Source organism: Desmodus rotundus, chromosome 5 (assembly GCF_022682495.2).
Source record: "Desmodus rotundus isolate HL8 chromosome 5, HLdesRot8A.1, whole genome shotgun sequence".
Taxonomy (NCBI): Eukaryota; Metazoa; Chordata; class Mammalia; order Chiroptera; family Phyllostomidae; genus Desmodus; species Desmodus rotundus.
The window spans coordinates 123,448,138-123,471,164 of NC_071391.1; the positions used below are offsets into that span (position 1 = coordinate 123,448,138).

Consider the following 23,027-nt stretch of genomic DNA (forward strand, 5'->3'; position numbering starts at 1 on the left):
AAAAATAAAAAATTGAAAATAAGTACATTGACTTAATGGGGGCATCTCAGGGACTCTGAGGGTTTTAAAAGGCAAAATGGCTTTGCTCTTACATACCTGAGAACAGAGGTTGGTTAAGTGTGTATATGGAGGGCAAACTGGAAAAGCCTAATTACTTAATAAAACTGGAGAAGGGGGGATTAATATATATTGAGTGTTTGCTACGTGCCAGATGCTTTTACATACTTTGTCTAAATGTAAACTCCATAAGGACCTGATAGAGTAGCTATTATGATGTTCATTCCACAGGTGAGCAAACTGTGGCTCTGGGAAGTTTAAGCAACTTCCCCAGGTGACCTGGCCAGTAAGTAGTACAGCAAGAAAGTCCAAAATGGTTTGGCTCCAGATCTTGGACCCCAGCGATTGGACTTCAATATTAAAAATGTATTTAGCTAAGCAAACAAAATTACTTCAGGATGCACAAATAAAATGTGAGACCATCTCTGGTTTCTGTTGTGAAGTTGGTTTTTACTAACCTCTTACTAACCTATGAAGGTATTAAAACTAGTAAGTAGTTACGAGTCACAGACCTGGATTAAGGCCTTCACTCGTGCACCTTCTACCCGTGCCTCAGTTTCTTCATCTGCAAAACTGAGATAACCGCACTATTTACCTATGGAGTTGTTTTAAGTACAAAATGAGACAATTTATGTTAAGATCTTAATACAGTGCCTGCCACGGAGTAACCACTCAATAAATGGTGACTACTATTATTAGGATAGGAAAAAATCTAGACATGCTGCAGCGTCGAATGTCATCGGGGACGTATTCCACAAAACGCCCCTTGGTATCAAAGGCACAATACTGCGTCAGATCTACCACAGCTCTGACCCGCAACCGCGCCAACGCCCCCGCCTCCATTAATCTTAAGTCTATGTCGCAGCAAAATAATGAGCAACTGAGAATAGGGGATCAGTAGCCGACACTAGCAAACTAGAAACAAATAACCTAAATCACTATACCCATGTGGGCAGCCTCAATTCATCCATCCATCATTTGCAGGGAGAAGACATTATGCAAGGCTAAAGATGGGGGTGGGTCGATGAATGAGTGCTCCTAGCGGAAACTATTTGTTTTCCCGGTGAAACTCTCCACCCCAAGGATAAGGCGGCTTGAGTGCGACAGGGAGGGGAATGCCATGTGCCACGCAATGAAGGGACATTGGTCAAAAAGCAAGGACCCACGGACTAAGGGGTGGCTGGGGATGGGGGCTGGGAGAAAGGGAAAAAGGGTAGAGACCCCCAGTATACACCACCCATACGTACGCAAATTCAAAGTCAGTCTGGCTCTGTACACCGAAACAATGAAGGCAGGCCGCCGATGACGCTCTTAGGAGTCGCGGAGGTGCGACCTCCGCTGCGTCCAGCCGAGGTCTGCGTTCTGCAGCTTGGAGAATCACAACCTACCCAGAGCCGTCCGGAGCTCGTTTGCAGCACGCCGATCTACGTAGCCCCAATCTAGCATGAGCACTAAGCGGATTTCGCCATCTTTACTGTGGTCAAGAATGAATTTTTCTTTTCTCCTGGGTTCTTAAACCCGCAGAAATAATAAGCCTTTTGGTTCTTTGCTAGTATTCCTAGCTCTAGATGAGGTAGGGGAGAAGAAAACAAAGAGAGACAGTGTCTTAACTACCTCTGCCAAGGATCCCTCCCCCTCTGGCCCGCCCTCACTCAAGGTGGCCACCAGCAAAATGGTGCAATGACGCAAGTCGCGCGGGCCAGGTTGTCAAGGAGACGAAGAAACCGGAAATGCGGCTTTCGGGACGGCCAGGGCTGTCGCGAGGGAGGGTCGGCGTCACAGGTCCTGACAGGGAGGAAGTAGGCAGGTCCTGGCAGGGGAGAGTAGTGGTGGCGGCAGTTCGTGTACAAGTGGCTCCAGAGGGATGGAGTCTCGAGTCCTGGACGCTGTGGCCAGCGAGGCTGAGCGCGCCTCGGAGGGTACAACAAGCGGCGGCGCGGCTCCGGGGCACGCACGTTCCTTGTCCTTAGGAGCCGCCAGGTGGAAGCTCCTGCGGCAGGTAAGGGAGAGCCCTCTCGCTTCACCTCCGCCTCTGGCCACTCCCCTTTCGTCCCCGGGGAGCGCGGGGCAGCTACTTACTCGCCCGCACAATTTTGTCCGGAGCCCCTTGCGTCACCTAAGCGTCCCACCAAAAGGGAGGATTCACGTGGGGTTGTGCGGGGAAGGGGCACCCAACGCTGAGTTCCTGGGAAACTCAGAGCGAAGTAGAATATCCCTTTCAGGGCATTTGTCTCATCGGGGGACTATTCTTCTTGCTAGAGGGTCGGATCGGTGGGACGGCCGCTCCCCACCCCATACGGTTTTTCTTTCCTGCTTCTCTTGTACTTCCTTCCCCAGGTTTCTTCTACTTGCTTCTTAACTCCCAGCCTGACTATAGCCCTAAGTCTGGCCCCTGCTTTGGAGATCGGCGTGGTTGACTGTCGTTGGGACTTTGACGTTGCACGCATTGCCTCTGTGTCTTCCGTGACAGCGGAGAGTGAAGGGAGTTGCTAGAGCCGCTTCCTCCCATCCCTCTTTCCCCGCCGTGGGAAAGTTACACGCGTATCTTGCAGTTGGAGGTGATTGGCAAGATTCTCCCCGACTAAGGTGCAATAGTTTGTTTAATGGCGGTTATCTTCTCGTACCTAAAAGATGCTGCTATTGGCTTATCACTTTAGTCCTGTGCAAGTTTGACAGATTTCTAATTTGACATCACTGACTCTTCTCAAACTTCTGGAAATGAAATCTGTTTATTGTTCTACACTTCAGTGTTGTGCCTGTGCTTGAGGCTCCCTGCTGAAGATTTTACTCGAGGACACTTTGCGTTTCCGATGTATTTCAAGAGGAGTTTCCCAGCTATTGCCACTTGAGATTGTGCGGTGGTATTTTGGGGGTTACTTTGTTTGCAGTCACTTTGTTTGCAGAGTCACCTTTTCATACGGTGGCCTTCCAGTGCAGTCACCACATAACTCAAAGATCATTTCTTTGCTGATGCTTTGAAAGTCGTTCCAGAGCTGGTTTTGCTATTAATGTTACAATTGGTATTGTGGAATAATAAAGTGAACGTCCTCAAATCAATATCATAGGAACTTTCTATAGTGAAGTAAACATCAATTAAAGTCCAATTATGAAAGTAGTAAATTAAGGCCTTAAATTAATCAAATCTTATTGTGATGATTTCAGTGATTCTTGGTATAGCAAAAACTAGCTGACCAGCACTTGTGCTCATTCTGAATTACTGTCTACGCGAGACAAGTTTCAGCTATGGCTACCACTTGAACTCCCCACAGGCTTTGACATTTAATGTTTTGGTACACATCTGTCCTCTGCATAAAGACTTTTTATCTTCTCTACTTGGTGAGCGACCGTTTATCCCCCAGACCTCCATTTCAATCTCTTTTGTGAAGCCTCTCCTAACGCCCCTGGACTGAGTGAGACCCTCAGCTCACTCTTTTGGTGAACTCCACATCACATTATTTTACGATTATTTGATCAGAGCCTGTCTTTCTTACAAGAATGGGAGTTTTCTTGGGAAAAGATATTTTATGAATCCTCCTCCTCTGCACCTAGCACAGGGCCTGGTAGTTGGTTTTTGGTAGATATTGTCAATTCTCGTAGAAAGCCTTCGAGTAAGGATAGCCTTTAAGTGGCCCATAGCACCTCGTCCTCAGTGTATTGTATCAGCTAGCTATTGCTGAATAACAAGGAACTGCAACATCACAGTGGCATACCATAACAAGCATTTAGTCTCTCTGTGCATCTGTGGGCCACCTGGGAGTTAACTGGCATAGGCTGCAATCAGCTTAGTGGTCTATGCCGCATTCTTTGTCCATGGCTCTAATCCCTTGGGCCAGTTGGCTGGCGTGTACTCACCGTGGAGGCAGAGGTATAAGAGAGCAAACCCAACCACTGAGGTCAAGGGGCAGAGAAATATACTCCTTCCTTGGAAGGCGCAAGGGGGCAAAAGACTGTTTTTCTGTAATAATAATCTACTCTGTATTTCAAACATTTGTAGGCTGTTAGTAAATGTATTTCAAATGAATGGACCATTGCGTATGCATCCGAACTGGAGAACTACAGGAGTCCAAACAGTGTTAGGACATGCAGCTTTCTGTCTCTGTCCTAGGGGACATCTTCATGATATCTGCTTATGTCTGCTTGTTTTGTCCCTCACAGTTCTGGTTTTCATTACCCCATAGGGCTCCAGTGCTCGCTCATGACCCTTCACTTTAATGGTCAGTATTTTCTGTTTTATAATGAACATTTTTGAGAGAAAACCTGGTTGACCTAGTACATTATTTGATACCAGGTCACACGGTAAATTACTGACTTTTGAGTTTAAGGCCCACTTTAATCACACGAGGTTTGGAAGTCTATGAATCAGTAATAATACAGGCTGTGGATAATGTTCTATTTTCCTCTCTTTTGGGTCTTTTTACCTGATGGCAAAGATGGCTGTTGGCAATTACAGACTTTTATCATCCAGTAAGCTAGTGATCCAGAAGAAATGACCCTTTTCTCCAACACCCAAATTATTTACTCCAAATGACTCTGATAGGCCAGTGTCGACCAATTGCTGTGCCCAGGAAAATGGGGTACTTTGGCTAACATGGGTCATCAGCCCATTGGTGTCAGGGAAGATAACAACCCCACCATTATTACGCAAAGTGAGGGAGGAGCAGTTCCTAAGAGAAAGGATGTAGGGCAGAGGAAAAAGTAGCAGTGACCGTTACATGTTTACAGATGCCTACCGAACAAATAATCTAGCCTAGAAGTCTGAATGCTCGGCAAAAGGATCTGGTTAATGGAATAGTTCACAGCACAATTTACTTGTTTATTTTTAAATTTAATTTTTTTAACCTTGTTTGAAACTCGCCCACATGCTACAGAGCTGTGAGGCCAGCTTCAGTATTACTTTTCCTCCTTTTATGACCATCAAGACCGTGTTCAGAGCTGACGGGAAAGGGAACTGGAGGGTTCACAGCACAGTCTGAATTAAAGCGGGATGCTCTAGGTTTGAGACCGTCAGCGCTGAAACAGACAGCATGGTTTCTGGAATAGAATTCAGTAACAACTCGATATTAGGCCCAGGTCTGCCCTTAATTATTTGTATGATTATGAGCAACCTCTTTGGACCTCAGTTTTCTCACTTGTAATAAGGAAGTGGGACTAGATTTCTTTAAAACCTCTTCCATCTATGATTGCTTTAAAGTTGAATTATTTCCCAGGGTTAGAAATCACTCGTTTTCTATTTTTGAATTCTATTATTTTGTTTTTATAACAAAGGATTTGGTTGATTTGTTTTTAACACTAAAAAACAAATTATGACTTTCAGTCAAGATGGCGGCATAGGCAGCCATGGCTTGCCTCTTTGCACATCATCATCAAAATTACAGGTAGAATATAGAACAGCCAATACTTAACACTGTCAGAAATGAAGAACCTGAGGCTGTTTCCAGGATCACACCACCTACCTGTCATCTCTGGTGATCAGCTGCTGCCAGCATTATGGACTCCAGATGTACACTTTCCCTGTTAAGCCTCTGTTTGCAGAAGTATGGCACTTCTGCTGCTCTCACTCTCCATTAAATTAGAGCGAACACTGGGACCTCTGCTAAAGGTGCTGTAGAAGATCAAAATGTCTTTATAACTATTCTTACCAGTAAAAGTCGCAGAAATGCAGTTACTACTATCATTTCAAATCTCATGCTAATGTATCTGGCTAGCTAAACTAAAATCACATTTGCAAATCTGGCTGCTGTGGATTCTGGGAAATGCAGTCTTTAGTTTCCAGCTTTATAATATAGGTAGGTATCTTAGAAGGGTGTTGGATGGATGTTTGATTCCTGTCTCCCATATTCTCCACAAGCAAAGGTTTTAAGAGTTTATGCTCTGTAGTCAAACTATCTAGATATGAATCCTGGATTGACCTCTTAAGAGCTCTCTGATTGAACAAATTAACAAATCAATCCCTTTGCATGTTTCCTCTGTCACAAAGTTTTTATACCACAGTGTTACTTAAGGATTTAAAGAAGAGTGTGGTAAGATTTGCATTAACTCTTAGTTAGACAGTTGGTGTAATTTGCTGGTGAGCCAGCTAGACCTGGAGTTTTCTTTGTGGTAAGATTTTTATTTATGCATTCTATTTTTAAAATAGTTTAAGACTCTTTAGACTTTCTGTTTCTTCTTGTGTCAACTTTGGTAGTTGTATTTTTCTAGGAATTTGTTCATTTTTTCTAATTTTCAAAGTTAGTTTTCGTAATATCACTTTGCTATTTTTTAATGCCTGTAGGATGTATTGTAATCTTCCTATGTTATGTTGATACTTATACCTTCTTTCTTTTGTTCATATTAGTGTCATTGAGGCTTTATCAGTTTCATTTAACCTCTTCAGTGAGTCAATTTTGGTGTTGTTAATTCTCCCTGCTGTGTTTGTTTTCTGCTTTATGAACTTCTGTTCTTTTGGGGACTTGATTTGCTGCTTCTTCTAATTTTGCAATGGATACTTAGTTTATTGATTTTTAGCCCATCTATAAAATTTCCTCTTAAGTATGGATTTAGCTGTATTTTATATGTTTTGAAATGTATTTTTATTATCATTCAGTTCAAAAATACTTTGTAATTACCATTGTGCTTTCTTTCCCTTTTTTTGTTCACAGGTTATTTAGAAGTATATTGCTTACTTTCTAAATATATTGTAGTTTTATATTTTTAAGCTATTTTTTACTTGTTTATGACTATTAGGTTGTTTTATACCTTTAAAGAACTTTCTATTTTGGGAAACATCAAACATATACAAAATTAGAGAGAATAATTTAATACACTCATGTATCCATCAACCTCAACAATTTTTAACTTCTGACCAATTTTGTTATGTTTCTATTTTCTCATTATATTCCCAACCCTAATTATTTCGAAGTAAATTTCAGATATGGCAGTTTTTTCTGTAAATATTTCAGTATGTATCTATACAAGATGCCATTTAAAACATAATTACAATGCCATATCACACTCAGAATAACCCCTTGACATCATGAGACATCTGGCTTGTTTTAAAATTTTCCCCTTTATCTCATAATTTTTCTTTACAATTTGATTATTTTGAGACAGGATCAAAATAAGGTCCGAATGTTGTTATTGGTGGATATGCTATTGGTTGACTTTTTAATCTAAATGTTCCCTCAGTATGTCTCTTTTTCAACCCTTGTCTTTAATTTACTGAAGAAACTGGGATTTTTGTCTTGTAGAGTTCCCATAATTTGAATTTTGCTAATTGCACTTGATGATAATGCTTAATGTGTTCCTCTCTCCCTGTATTTCCTACAAGATATAGAAACTCGGATTCAGATTTGATGGGGTTTTTTTTTTGTTTGTTTGTTTGGTTTGGTTGATCAAGATGATGGTGTTGTATACTTTCGTCAGTAATCACAGAGATGTCTGGTTATTTCTCTTCTTGATGATGATTCCCTAGGTTCATGAGTTCATGGGAGGGTTGAATATGGTGATATCCTAATTCTGTTATTCCTTCTTCATTTATTACTTGGACACTTCTCCTGATCTTCTATTTGGACTCTCAGTTGCAGTTCATATAGGAAAGACAGAGAAGTACTCTATTCTCTCTTGATAGAGAGAATAGAGAGAATAAAGAGAATAGAGACTAGAGAGTATAGAGAATAGAGAGTACTCTATTCTCTTACTGATTTTCAAAGTAATCTGTTGGTTCTCTAGCACCCTTCCATGGTCATCAGTGAGGCATTTGGAAATACCTTTATGAACTAATGTTCTTCAATTCTGTTATATTTATTACTGTTGTTAATACTCACCCGGTCCCATCTTTGGCCAATGGTCCTTATTTAGGTTGGCTCCAAAATACTATTAATATTCCTCTTAATTTTGCGTGGCTCTCTTGTTTACTTGTATAGGATGTTTCAGGCTCACCTTATATCCCTACAGTTGCTGCCATTTCATAACCAACATGATGGGTTTGCCCCTTGGGGTGCTCTATTCAAGAACTAGATGTTGTTCTTCTTAGGGAGTTTTATTTCTTGCAGCAAGGAAAGGAGACAAGGGATTCACATCCAAGCTCTGTGTCTGTGAAGGGAGGCTTAGCTATTGCTTATAGGCACCGTCTGGTTAATTACATGTTGGTTTTTTCTTTTCATTTGGCTAAACTTATCCTTGGATTCTAGTCCAGCTCATCAAGTTACAACTGAGTTTGAAAATTACTGTTACATTTTAATGTTAACCAAGAATAGCATTTAGTAAGAACCACCCTGACCTTGAGACCCTTGTCCTATCTAACAATTTCTCTAAGGGACCTTACTCTGTTTTAATTGAAAATAGTGTTTAGGGACAGTACCTTGTGTTTATTTCTTCTAGTTGGTCATTGTTTCTAGATTTTTTCAATGGTCAGATGTAGGAAAGATATGTATAGTTTAAAAAAAAAATGAAATCAGCCCTGGTTGGTGTGGCTCAGTTGGTTGAAGGCCCAATTCCCAGTAAGGGTACACACCTAGGTTGCAGGTTTGATCCCTGGTCAGGGTGCGTATGGGAGGCAACCAGTCAGTGTTTCTCATATCAATGTTTCTTTCTCTCGTTTCCTTCCTCTCTTTCTAAAATCAATGAACATATTTTTAGAAAATGAAATAATTAGTTTCTATTATACTTTATTCAGATTCAGAGGCACAGGGTTTTACTTAACCTCATTAACCTTATAGCCGTATCTCCTTTCTCCCATACTTAAAAACCCAGTTTCAACGATACCAACAAAATTACTCATTTACCTTAAAAGACACAGATGCACATACACCCACATGCACAGGGGCGGCACATTCCTGCTTATGTCGAAAGCTTTGGAATTCCATCTGTACCTCCTACCTCTGCAAGCTGTTACAGGTGCTGCTATCTTCTCAGCTCTTTCTTTTGGAATTGACCAAAGTCCTACAGTAAAAGTGGCTACAAAAACCAGGCTCACCTCTCTACATTTAACTCTTTTTGAAGATATTAGACTGGTATATCTTCACTGTCTTCTTTGCTCTCTGATGCCTTCAAGTAATGTTTTAAAATATTTTGATCATCTTTTCTAGTTGTCTTCAGTAAAAAGTTGCTCTGAATTTTCTAATAGCCTATGATTGGAAATAAAAGGCCCCTCACCACTTAAACTTTGAACACTTATGTTTATATAATATGACCCCAATATTTGGTTTTATTTCAAAGGTTCTGAAGCAGAAACACCTGGATGATTGTGTACGACGTGTTTCTGTAAGAAGATTTGAATCATTTAACCTGTTTTCAATAACAGAAGACGTGAAAAGGGAAGCTGAAGAGGAATTTGGTGCGTGGGTCCAGTATACAAGTGTCTTCTACCCAGAGTACAGTATTTCCTTAAGGTAAAAATCACTCTTGTTAAATATTTTTTAAAAAAGCATTTTTCTCTTAAAAAAGAGAAACAATAGTAACCTCATTGTTCATTCTGTTGAGTTTGCAGGCAATCTTTATCAGAATTTGAGTTTTGCAACTTTGTGTTAGGAATTCCTGCTGCTTTAACTGGGTCTTGTTGTATTCTCAGAACTAAAGAAAAAAAAAAAACTCTTAGAAATGTAGTGGCATTTGAGGATAAACTGTGTTGCAAATCAAAGGGTTCATTTAACCATTCTCTCATAGCATTTGATTATGACAAAAAGCCAAGTTCTTTGTGAGGCAAGGAAGGCTGAAAGTGAAAAAAGAATTTTTCTAAACTACCCTTGAAGTAGTAGCTTTCTGAAAAATCAAGCTTTGGTATTTATCCCATTCATGTTTTGTCACTTTCAGAATAGAATCTTACGAATAGGAGGAGAAAATTTAGCTGAAAACACTGATATTGTGAGAAGCTTGCAGACTGTTCTGGCTTTAAAAATCACTAGGAAACAGACAGAAGAGTCGCAAACTGAAGTAACAAGACCCCAGCCTTACCGAATCACTTTTCCCTACAGCTACAATCTGTCACGTTGCGGTATTACTGTATGTGTTTGATATCATAAAATCTGCCTTTTTTGACAAGATTTCATATTTTGGGAGGAGCACATTTACAGTAACTGTAAGAAGAGCAAAACACATTTTAAATGGCAATGTGACTGAATAAGGTTTAGATAAGGCTAGGAATAATTTTAGAAAAAATGTTCTCCCAAAGGATGTCTATTTATAGTATATATTTCTTGAACTACTTAGGTTTAAAATATCTGAGCTTTAAAAGACACCATAATAGCTAAACTTTGGGATTTGGATAAAAATTGACTAGGGAGAGCAGGGAAGAAAAATTAGGATTTAGTTTTATAATACTACTTTAGTGAACATTTCAAATGAAAGATAAAAAACTTTTGGATTTATTAGCTTGCCTGTATATTCTTTATGAGATTCCATTTAGAATACCTCAACTGCCTCACATTCTAATGGAGAAAATTAGTTTAGTTCTTTGTTAAGAAAGGAAGAAAAATTCATTAGGTGCTTAGTCTGAGCCAGGTACAGAATTAGATGCTTTGATGTATTCTAATTAATGGAATCCTTACAATAACTCTGGGAAGTAGAAATAAAGATAATTAAACTATTGGAAGATAGTACCCGTAAGGAAATGAAAGAGTAGGAAAACAGAGAGATCTAGTCGGGGTCCTCAGGTACAAAGTTCTAAAATGTATCTTCTACATCTGCTGGTGACTAGAGGCGATAAGTGTAAACTGGGCCAAGAAAAATTTCCTGACATCATCAAGGCCCTGGTAAGCGCTGCTGCAGAGCACGTGGAATCTGTTGCCCTTGAGAACTTTCAGAATAAGACACGGTTCTCCATCTCATGGAGAGAGATGGCCTGGATGTACCCGGAAGCCAGGCTGCATTGTACACTGAGACTCCTCTCCAGCAGGTTGTTTACGATTTACCCATTTTTGAAACAGTAAATATAGGTATGTCTATATAATATGACATTTAATACATTTATGGAGAGAAGACAGGTGACTGAGCTAAAAATTTGCCCGAATAGCTTAAAACACAGAGAATTCTAGAGCTGAACGCGATCTTAGGGTTCATTTAAAAAAATCATAACAACACTAATCATGGCTGACTATTTATTGAGTGCCTACTATGTGACATACAGTGTTGTGAGTGGTTTACATGGATTAGTTTATTTTAGTCTGCTCAACACCTTATAAGGTCAGTGCTGTTATTATCCTCACTTTACGGAAGAGGAAACTGAGGCCCAGAGAGGCAAATAACTTAATTGAGGTCACACAGCTAATAATGGGTGGTGCCTCTATTCAAACCCCGGTGATCTGGGTCCACAGCCTGTACTTTTAAACACCTTTATTTTGAGATAATTACAGATTCTCAAGAATGTACAGGAAGAGTACAAGGAGTACCATGTACTTTCACCCAGCTGACCTTCTGCACATCTTGCCTCTCGTGAGGCAGGCGTGCGCCCATTTATTCATTTTGCAGATGGACTGAGGCCTGGGCCGCCAGTTTCCGCGCTGACTGTCCTGAGCACTCCATTTCTTACTCCGTGATTCTGTTACTGTACAGGAAGTCGCAAAAATTGCTGAAGTTGCTTAGGAAGGGGAGGATTTCTGCCAAGATGAATTCATTCCATTCCATTGCCAAATCGTTCCTGTTGGTTTCTTACGGTTACAGCTTTTCCTCGTTTTCTGTTTTCTGCCAACATGGATCTCTGTTCCTGTTCCTTTGATAACTCATATCAACTCTTCTCAACGTGTTTCCATAACATTTCTTTAGCAACCTTCAACTATTTTTAAAACAGATTTTATGTATTTATTCCTAGAGAGGGGGATGGGTGGGTGAAAAAGAGGGAGAGAAACATTAATGTAAGGGAGAAACGTCGATTGGTTGCCTCTCGTATATGTTTCAACCAGGGACCGAACCTGTAAGCCAGGCATATACCCGGACCGGGAATTGAACTGGCGACCTTTTCCTTCATAAAAGGACATCCAACCAACCGAACCACACTGGTCAGGGCAGGCTACATTTATCTATTGTCTTCAGAATTATTTGGATGGTATTATTTAAAATTGTGAAAAGGTTTGTTTTTATATTTTTAATTTGTTAGAGAGTTTTTACAAGAGTCTGTTTGAGCCCAAATTACAGCAGTTGGGGGGAAACAGGATCTAAAATGCTTCCAAATAGTGAAAAGTTTAAAAAAAAATTACTTGCGCTAGCCAGAAGTAGTGGTTTAGAAAGCAGTTTTGAAATGGAGTACCATCATCTTCCTCTATGTCTTTTCAGTTTGTTAAATCATCACTATGGAATGAATGGTTTTAAATAAATTCAAATCAATAAATATTTAATAGCACCATCTATGTAGGTAAACAAAAAGAAATATAAGATATACTATCCTCGAGGAGTTTAAATATGTGAACAGTTAAATAATAAATTAATTAAATAAGAAGGAAAGTTAACCATCTGTTCTAAGAACTATCAACAGGCAGTGCATAACTAATTAACCAAATGAGTGGAACACTTCACACATATTAGGAGTGTAGAGTTAGGAGTGATTTTTGGGAGGCCTTGAGGAGCAGCAGTTTAAACTGGATCTAAAGTGCTTGAAAGCTCTAGGAGAAAGGGAGAACTCATTCCTGATGAGGGCAAAGGCACCAGGAAATACACAGGAGTGAGAAAGTGCAAGGCAGAATGGCCAGAGGCCGCCGAGAAAAGCACCCCGGTCTCTACGGGGAGGAATGCTGATCCATACACTTTATAAGGTGGATCTGCTTCTGGGTTCTAATAAAGGGCTGAGCATTTGGGATGTTCGTTCCTCACAGATCATAAATATAAACCCCCTTGTCACTGTCTCGGTTCTTATCACCTAAGACAGGGGCGTCACACTCTTTTTCACCCAGGGCCACATCAGCCTCACAGTTGCCTTCAGAGGGCTGAATGTAAGTTTAGGACTGTGTAAGTGTAACTGCTCCGTAACTGTTAGGTGGAGGGCCGGATTCGGCTGTGGGCCTTGTGTTTGCCACCTGCGACCTAAGTGCGTCTGCCACAGTTCGACAGAGGTGATGTGTATGGGGCGATTAGTACTTACCAAAACCTTTTGTTAGTCTTGTCCTTCTTAAAATTTCCCTACATGTTGATTTCTGCTCCTTTAAAGTTTTATTAGACTTGAAAGTAATACCCCAATCGAGTAAATATTTAGATATTTGTGAATTCAAAGTACATAGTTGTATCTTCTTATATATTATTAAAAGGTATATAAGCCGTGGTGCGTATGAAAATGTTGACCATTATTTTCCGTCAGCTTTACATGTTGATGCCTAAAATGAAGGAATAAGGAATTTCCCTTGGTGACTTTTCATCAGAAGCAAAAGTCTGGACAAAGTAAACATTAGGTTATGAAATCCCCAAGGTCACCGATTTTCTGTATAGCTGAGGGTGGTTGACTCTGTGTTTCGAAGCGACTATTGAGAATTAGAAAATCCAAATCCAGGGCATGACTTGCACTTAGTCCTTGTCAACGTCTTCCTGTCTTTCTGGTGCTGTATTGCTTCAAACTTACTATTAGACAGATGAATGTATAGGAAACTAATATGTCCTAGGAGATGTTTAAACTAATCTTCCATTAAAAATCCCTTCTCCCCTTCTGTTACTGTATAGTGTTTACAGTTACTACAAATCATTCCCCACCCCCCACATTTCAACTTATTTTCAGTGCAGAAGGAATTTACATACTCTGGAAGGTTTAAATACTTCCATTGTATTTGGAACCATAGAATTGCCTGAATTATTCATTTATAAATGTATACATGTGTTAGGTATAGAAAAAGCTGAGAGGCTTGAACTGTCCTTCTTTCTTTGACTAAGGCTACTGTTGCTATGGTAATCCCTGAATTAGAAGCCTCTTGACTTTGGCTTGTCCTGGGAGCTTAGAATGGACAAGAAGTCAAGAATGACTTTGTCTTCGTGGTGCATGTTTCGAGCACAATATGACAAATACGCTGCAGCGAGATCATGTACTGCGTCTCTAGGGAAAGGGAAAAATAAGACAACCCCTCACCCCACTGAGTTTAGCAGGTATTCTGGGAGTGCTCGGGAAATAAAAACCAGTGGTGGGAGTGGTACGCGTATGATCCTAGACGGATGGCAGATTATCTTTATATGTGTGGCTATCGTAGGCGCCCCTGTAAAGCCTGGCAAGGCTGTCACCCGAGGCGAATCTGACCACTGAACTTCTATTTAAAATGTATAGTTTTAATATTAGTAGTGTGAATCCTGAGAAAGAAGATTCCTACTAAAAAGGGCTGCTGGTGGCTACCTGGGCTCATGGTAAATAAAAAACAAAACAGCCTCGCAGCCATTTCTACACTGGGGCCTCTCCTGTGCGTCCGGGAGAAGCCTGCACGGAACCGCCTGCGTACACTGTGTTTCTGCCCGCTGAGCCAGCCCGTGCAGCGGGGTTCCTGGAACCCTACTGCAGCCTCAGATCAAACTAACACCGTAACACAATGGCTCTGTACCTCTCTGCGCATGCAGGGTTCTAGGAGTAGGTGAGGTTATTCATGCTAAGGTGGCAAACTGCATGTGAGATGAGAGAAAAGGAACGAAGTATCGAGCATCTCAACCACAAGGTGAAGCTATTAAGATGATCAGCAATGCAGCGTAAAACTCAGAAAACCTTTTCCTAAATATAAAAGCAACATATGGTTCCTTCAAGAAAAGCTTCTCATAGTCCTGTCATGCAGAGCTAGCCACGGTTACTACTTCAGTACATAGCCTTCAGATGTTATGCTGCGCTTGCATACCTGCCACTAAATAACCAGAAGCATTGTCCCTACCGTTTTGCACCTTGCGTTTTTTATTTAACGTATTACAGTTTCCCACATCATTAAGTATTCTTCCTGAAACACGATTTGAATGGCTGCCCAGTAGTCCAATGAATGAGTGTTTGCGCCATGATTTATTGATCCAACGCTTTATGTTGGATTTTTAGATTATACTCAGTTTTGTGCTGTTATGCATGTTGCTGCCATGAACATCTTATAGAAGCATCAGTGAACCCATTTCTGGTCATTTCCTTAGGATAAACTCCTGAAAGTGAAATTGTTTTTTGCTTAGAGGGCCTGGTTTTAATCAGGACATTATCTCATATTGGTCTCCTTCCCTCTCCTCCCCTGTCCTCTTTCTCCCCCTGCTCCCTCCTCCTCCAAATCAGAATAAAAGAAACTTTTAAAATGAAATCTGAATCTGAGTCAGGAGTAGAAAACAGGTACATATATGTTGCAAAAAGTTAAATATATCTAAAAAGCAGAAATTGAGGTAGCTGAAGCGAACTGCATGTTTAAAAGTTTAAAGCAGTATTCAAAATAAAAAGTGTGATTTTCACAGTTATCACTGATGCAAAACTTGTCTTCTTTTAAAAGCATTATTTCTTAAAGCCAAGAAACTGAACATGCATCCTATGACATTTTTAAGTGAGGTCAGGGGTAGAGAAGCAGCAAACTAACCCTGTACCTCTAAGTAACTTACAAACATGAAAGCCAATTATCAGTCTAGAAACCCTAAAAGACAGGATCTCATGAAAGAATAACCTCGGTTAGTGCTAATTATAGGAAAATGGCCACACACAGAGTGTGGTAAAGATTTACTTTGATTAGTTCAAGTTCACTTTTATTTGCTCCAAACTCAAGGACTGTTAGTTATTCTTTGAGTCATCTACTTTATTTAAGTGTCAACTCTAGAAGATCTTGACTACCCTTAATCTTTCAACTGTTACCTAAGTCCTACCTAAAGAATATGGTTGTATTTTACCCAGAGACATTGAAGTTAAGAACAATCTAACAATAGCCAGGGGGGAGTGGGGAGGGGACAGTGGGGAAAGGGGATTACAGGAACTACTATAAAGGACACATGGACAAAATCAAGGGGGAGGGTAGAGGTGGGGAAGGGAGGGGGGTTCGGCTGGGGTGGGGTGGAGGGATGGGGAGAAAAAGGCATGCAACTGTAATTGAATAACAATAAAAATTAAAAAAAAAAAGAATATGGTTACATAGTGATACCTAAAGGACAGTCTTAGCATTATACTGATAATTAATGTTAGCATATGTAAGTTATAACTTTTGCCAACATATTTTGCCAGCCCAACTTTGTTCTAAATCCCAAGCTTTAACTTGTCTCCCAAGACTTTAATTTAGATGTTTTCACCACAAAAAAATGATAATTATGTGACATCATAGAGGTGTTAGCTAATGCTATGATAATAATCATTTTACAATATGAGGGGGGACCTCCCAGAAACCAGAATTATCTTCTGGAGGGTAGGCCCCTTGCAGTACAGGCTTCACCTGCTAGGTGAGTTCTACAAACTCATCTGTAGCAGTGTACCAGCTGGTGGTGTTGTGAGAGGCTGCATTCGGCTTCGGTGACTTTTCTCTGAAGATTCTTTCAGTATGTTCGCCCATTTCACAGTGGGTGATTTATGAACACACCTGCCTACACTGTGTTGACTATTCAGCAGTTTTTGACCAAAAATGGCATGACCCCTCTGCCCCACCCTCCCTATTCACCCAATCTCACCCTAAGTGACTTCCCCCTCTCCCCATGTGGAAGAGGTGTGGAAGAGGTGAAAAAAAAATGGCAGAAGCACTAAAAGGCATCAAAATTGATGAGTTCAAAAACCTTTAAGCAGTGGAAAAAAACATCTTGCTCGGTGAATCGCATCAAATGGAGAGTACTTTGAAGGTGACTGAAGTTTAAATATGTAAGAATGAATACACAATTTTTAATAAACAAATTCCATTTTTTGGGTCACCCTCATATATCAAATAAAAATATTGTACACCTTAAATTTCACAATGTTATATGTCAATGGAAAAAATATTACCAGTGGCCAGTTTCTTCTTCCCAAAGTCAACCAACTTGTTCACAAGCACCTAACCTAGGAGCTGAGGACCTGCGAGTTTTTCCCAAGAATGGCTTGTGAAGTAATAAGGACTAAGGAGCAAGTCACTAGGGTAAATAATTATTTGAAGGGGAAAGAAAAATGGTACTGGTTGAAACTAGAGGTTAACAGTAAGCCAGGGCTAAATATGACACCAACAGCATAAACAACAAAAGAAAAAATAGGTAAGTTGAACTTCATCAAAATTAAAAACTTCAGTGCATCAAAGGATGCCGTCAAGAAAGTGAAAAGACAGCCCACGTGATGAGAGAAAATATTTGTGAATCACGTCATCTGATATGGGTCTAGTATGCAGACTATGCAGATGGAATGGGCAGACCTGAAGGTCGATTAGGTCTTTGGGCCTGGAGTTCTGAATTCTTTGGGCTGCTCTAGAGGACATTGATGTATTGGTGATGTACTGGGGGTTGATTATTTTTCTCTTGAGATTCTCCAGGTTTTATTTAGTTTTGTTATATTTAAAGAAGTTAATAATTAATCCCACCTTTATATAACTAAAACAACAATAAAAACATTAGTACTTTAAAATGTAGATTAATCATCAGGGAACGTCATTTCATTAAATATTGGCAAGACTATATTCTGTTATTTCTTTTCCTTCTCCCTCTAGTGGGCAGAAATATTAAAAAACTACAACATGGAAGGGTTTATTACTACGGAGTGTATCACAATGCAGTCTCAGCTTTAAAAAAAAAACTAGCAAGTCTTAATATTCCAGAATCATTGAAGGAAATATTTCATTCCTTTCTAGGCATAACGGTGGATCTTTGAATATTGAAGATGTTCTTACCAGCTTTGACAACACAGGGAATGTTTGTAAGTTACATGATCACTATACAGAAACATTTTTAGTATTTTAAAAACTGAATTTATAATTGGTATTTGTTCTCACTAATGTTTATTATACTGACTAATGTGTGTGCGTGCATGGGTGTGTATGATAGAACTCTTACTGTTTTTAGCTGCAAAAGCAGCCTCATGTAGAATGCGCCTACTAAGTGGGATTAACGGTTTGATGCTTGGCAGTTGTGTGTGTGTGTGACAGAATGTAGGTCAGGGGGAACACTGGATTCTCCAGGACGGTCCCTTTGTAGCTGTTTTCGTTTTGACCTTCTCAGTTAATAGGACAGAGGGGCTGTCTCCTCCTTCTTTGTTGTGTTTTGGGTGCTTTCTTTTCTACTTCCTGCTTCTTTCTCACTACAGAATGATGGCAGAACACATTTCTCTTGCTGCTAATGTACAGGAATGCTTTTGTTTTATGTAATATTATAATATTGTAGAACATACTGTTTTTACAAATAAGCCTGTAAGTCGTGATTTCTCCATTGAGAAGGTCAGTTAAATAGTTATAATGTCATATGATTAAAGAAATCAAACACGAACACCCTTATGTCATTGCACTAAACAACGCATCGTGATCGCCGCTGTGTGCTTTATCACATGTGTTATCCAGGATATTTCTCTTAAAGTAATTAATTATCAGTGAGATATGCCAGTTTTAAATGTAAAAAAATGTATAAGTACTCAAATACTTTTTTTTCTCAAAGGAAATTTCAGAACTGTAACTACTTATTGTGTCAACTAAAACAATATTCTATGCTAGCAGTACTACTTTATTAAATCAGCATAGAATAATGCCTACCAATACTTAGTTCTTATGCCCACATTATGGCAAACTTTTCATTGTATAGAAGAGTTTCATATGTTTTGTCACTCGGAAATTTATAAATACCCTAAAAACGCTAATATATTTAAAACAATGTAGATTTCTCTTCCCTGGACAGTGACACGCGTGTCTTTCAGTCTCCACATGCTGGCACTTCATGAACTCTTCCCTATTTAGGCACAGCTCGTGTTTTATTGGGATTTTGGGCAAGGACTGGCCATGCTAGTGGTGGTGAGAAAGACATTCTCCATTAGTTGGGGGTGAGGTAAAATATCATTGAGTCAGGCTTATGCATATATAATTTAGGAACATGATTTGAGAATGTTAAATATGGGAATTTGGATTCAGTAGTGTAAAAATCAAGTATTGTTCCCGGTGACTCAGTATGAAATAGGGCCACTAGCGGGCAGCATTATGTAAAACACAAACGTTTTCCTAAAGGTCTGAGTTATTATATTATATTGAATAACCACCTTACACTGCTCTCACAGTTTTTCCCATCAACTGGCCCCCCAAACTACAGTTGTTGTCACACTGACAAATGGAGAAATGCACGTTGGGAGTATTTTTCTGCTGGTGTCTGTTGTTTGGTAGAAAGGTTTGAGTCTTTGGAATGAGACCTGCTTACATTTGAATCTTGGTTCTGAAATTCATCTTGAGCAATTTATATCATACCCCTGAGCCACAATATTTTTTTACCTCTTGGAACTGGATATAATGTTTAGAAGCTATGTAATATACACTACACTTTCATAATTGACACAATAAGTGGAAGTTATTTATTATTATTGGTGATGAGTATCTCTGAACTTCTCTCGGTTTTTTCTAATAATGAAGATAATATTAAGGGTTATTCTGATGTTTTAAAATAAACTATTTTTATTTAACCAACAAGGCAGGAAAATAGATGACCAAATAGTAATTTGTTAAAAAGTAAAAAATGTGGCCTTCAAAACCTGAATATATTATCTTGTTATAAATATTGCATTCAAAGCCTGCATATGCCAAGTGATAGAAGTGGAGACAAAAATAAGACCTATTAAAACATGTGGTTTAGTGTAATTTTTACATTACACTCTTTTATTTTAAAAGGAAAATCTATACTGATATTTCTCTCAGTGATAAATTTGTAAAGTCCTGTTACAGTAAAGTAAGTATTGGTGATAATTTTAATATAATCTTTGCCAAGGCTCAAAGTGATCAAATATTGAAAGTAATTTTTCACTTGATACCTCAAGTATTTGATTTTACTAATTGTGATATTAGGTTGAGTTTGTGACTAGAAAGCCCAGCAGAGGGCGCCACATCATAATGCTGTCTCACTGCCTATATACTTGGAATTAACAACTTGAATAATAACTGTAAGCTTTCATCATGTAAACATATAAAGATATATCTTAAAACATTCCAATTTTATTTATTTTTATGTATTCAATATATTCAGCAACTTGTTAATATAAAAATAGATTTTTCTGACCTAATTTTGAGTTTATTTGCTTTTTGTTTAAATATCAGTTTAATTTTTATACTTCTAGATTCAAATAAAAGAATACTTTTGGCCTTGTTAATATGGATGTAGAGAGAAAGTTCTATACAAGAATATCAATTCCTAAACCACTGCCGAGGTCGTATACTGAAAGTAACTACACTGAGGGATGTTTAGAACGAGGCAAAACGTTTCCAGTGCTGTGAGAGAACCAATACATAGAATTATCCGAGTGTTTCAGGAATTCACTTCCAGGTTAATATAGCTCCCTGATAATAGAAAGAACAACTTAGTTGAAATACTTTATAGCTACAGAAATCTGATGTGTGTTTATATAGTGTATGTATACTATATATGTATATATTAATTCATATTCATGGTTTGTAGAACCATTAATCTCAATTTTAAGCTAATTTAAAAAAATAATGATTTCATTCATTGTAAGTTTTCAAAGAGTAGAGAATCAGTCTTCCTGAATTTGTTCATTTCCTACCCAAAAAGATACAGGAAAATCCTTAATTTTGGAAAATAAATGAAACCTTTAGGTAGTTTCTTATTTCCTGATATATTAGAAAAGAAAACATTATTTATATTTACCTTTATTATTTAGAAGCGTTGCATGTTTTTAGATGTATCACCTATAAAATATTTTATTTTATTTTTTTTGCATTTTTTATTTTTGAGATATCCTTTCACTGTTTAAATTTCTTTGAATGTTGTAGGAAGAAATTTAAATGAATCTCATATAATCATTTTTGCATGATTAATGAATATGACCCCAGTCTTTTTATGTATTTATATTTGCTATTGTGGCAAACAAATTATTTTGAAAGATAAGCTCCTTTTTGCTTACTTCTGTCTAGGTATAGGTACACATATTTCATTCTTTGGGTTCTGTAGCTTGAGGTTGTGTCTGCTATTGATTCATCATGCCTGGAGAGAGATACCATCGAGCCACCTTGGGAAAGAATAGGATGACCTCCTTTACCCCAGATGAGGTTCTGGCTGCGCCTGCGTGTCATGTAACATGTCACTCTGGTGCCTGGGTCCGAGGGTACTCCTGTTTTCGCTGTGGGCAGAGTCTCGCCCCAGTCAGTCCCTGACCTCCAATCAGGGAATCCCCATCATGCTAGGTCTCTTCCAAAACCATATCCTCTTTCTCCAAAGTCGTCTCTTTCCTCTACTGAAATTAATTTTTAGAAAACGTGATTCTTTTGAGCACTTTGTTGGTCCATGTTTGGCTGTCATAGTATATAATGCAACTATGTATTTGGTATTTGGGATATAATAGCTTCGTTTGTACTTTTTTAGCACATAGTCTTCGTTTGACAGCACAAACAGATGAGTTAATACTTTCCATACAATTTACTATCTGTACCATGTACAATATACTGTATATACGTCTTTAAAGGATAGGAAATCAGTGGTTATTACATACCATTACAGTAACCTAGTGTGAATCAGGATTTTTGGCTAACACTGCAGCTTGAATTTGGAGAAATGTGTTTGTAAGATTCCTCCTGCTATTTTTTTTCTTTCTTTGTATTTTTGCTTTTTTAAACTTTTTTTCTTTCTTCTTTGTCTTGCGGCTGTTCTTTGAAAAAAAATATTTTTTTCTCCTGGTTGTGCTGCATGACAGTATTCTGTGTGGCCGCTGGTGTTGCGTGGTCCCCTGTGGAACCCTCCGCTTTGTAAGTTGTAACATGTGATGGTGGGCTGCTCCCCTCTCCGCACAAGTGAATCCCGGGGGGGTCCTGGACTTGGAATGCACACAGCTGTGCTCTCCTGCTTCCGGATCCTTCCTCGTGGTCTGATAGCAGAACGTGTTTTGCAATGCATCCAAAACATCGCTTTTGGGTTAGTAGTCAGTTATTACTTAAGGAAATATTCTTATGAAAATACTAAATATTTTCACTTTCTACTTGTATTTGGGAAACCAAAAGTAACTGTCTCTTAGAAAATATGGTCCAATTTTTTAGTTTTTCAGCTTCAGTGTTACTGATTTCCTTATGTAGTTAGGGTCCATAATATTGGTGAAATTATTAAAGTTTCAGGAATGTATGTTTGGATTTAAAAATTGAGCAAAAATGAGCAAAAAGGAAAAAGGACTCATAGACATGGACAACAGTGTGGTGATTGCTGGGGGGAGGGGGTATAAAGGGACTAAATGGTAATGGAAAAAAAATAACTAAAGATAAAAAAATAAAGGAGTAAGTTAAAGAAGGAAAGTTTCTTTTTGTTCAAATAAAAACCTATGTATGAGTTTGTGTATGTGTATAGGTATATAATACATATATGGACATATGTTTATGTTCATATATGTATGTATATATGTACATATTTATATATATATTCCCCCCAGTGCTTGGTAAGGTAGTTTGATTAAAAGGATGAGAAATTTGGGTTTTTATGGCTAATTCTATATTTTTAACATAATGGGGTCATGGAAGGATCATGTAGAATGAAGTTCAAAGGTTTACTACTGCCAGTTACTAGCTCTGTGACATAGGCAAGTGGTTGAGCAAATGCTAACCGTGGAGTATAATTGAAAAAGAAACAATAGCTGCCTGGTAGTGTGATGAACGTAATAGACAGTGTGAAAGCACTGTGTAAGCTCTAAATAATATTTGCATCAGTTCTCACTGTTAGTATTAATATCATCTGTTTCATTTATTCTTCGTGAGACTTTCAATATCTTTGACTTAGAAATTAGCACAAGATAGGAAATATTTTTGGTATATTCCATCCTCTTTGGTATTTTACATTATTTTGCATATGAAAGCACAGCACAAAGCTACCTAATTAAAAGTTTGGTGTTATTGCAGAAATGCACATGTAAATCAATGTTTTAGGATAAAGGATTTAGAAAGATATGTGATTTATCATGTAATAAAGATGGAATT

At 38.7% G+C, this 23,027-nt stretch overlaps 2 protein-coding genes and 1 non-coding gene across 7 annotated transcripts in view; 1 reads left to right on the forward strand and 2 right to left on the reverse strand.

Moving 5' to 3' along the window:
* The window catches only part of PREPL (prolyl endopeptidase like), a 34,763-nt gene extending 33,050 nt beyond the window's left edge, over positions 1-1,713 (reverse strand). For 2 of the 4 annotated variants that reach the window (XM_024552865.4, XM_024552866.4), the window contains exon 1: positions 1,305-1,712. The gene's annotated coding sequence lies outside the window, so the exon portion shown is untranslated. Of the gene's footprint in view, positions 1-1,304 lie in introns of all 4 variants that reach the window. The other 2 variants (XM_024552863.4, XM_024552867.4) reach the window with 2 other exon arrangements.
* Positions 1,714-1,812: 99 nt separating this feature from the next.
* CAMKMT (calmodulin-lysine N-methyltransferase) overlaps positions 1,813-23,027 on the forward strand; it is a 333,952-nt gene continuing 312,737 nt past the window's right edge. For both annotated transcript variants that reach the window (XM_045189476.2, XM_024552862.3), the window contains exons 1-3: positions 1,813-2,056; positions 9,253-9,425; positions 17,724-17,788. In XM_045189476.2, the coding sequence (XP_045045411.2) occupies positions 1,922-2,056; positions 9,253-9,425; positions 17,724-17,788 (373 nt within the window). In that variant the 5' untranslated portion in view covers positions 1,813-1,921. The remainder of the gene's footprint in view (positions 2,057-9,252; positions 9,426-17,723; positions 17,789-23,027) is intronic.
* Positions 4,896-5,014, reverse strand: LOC112298182 (small nucleolar RNA SNORA61). The gene has a single exon (XR_002974103.1). It is a non-coding gene; the product is annotated as a small nucleolar RNA SNORA61 (small nucleolar RNA).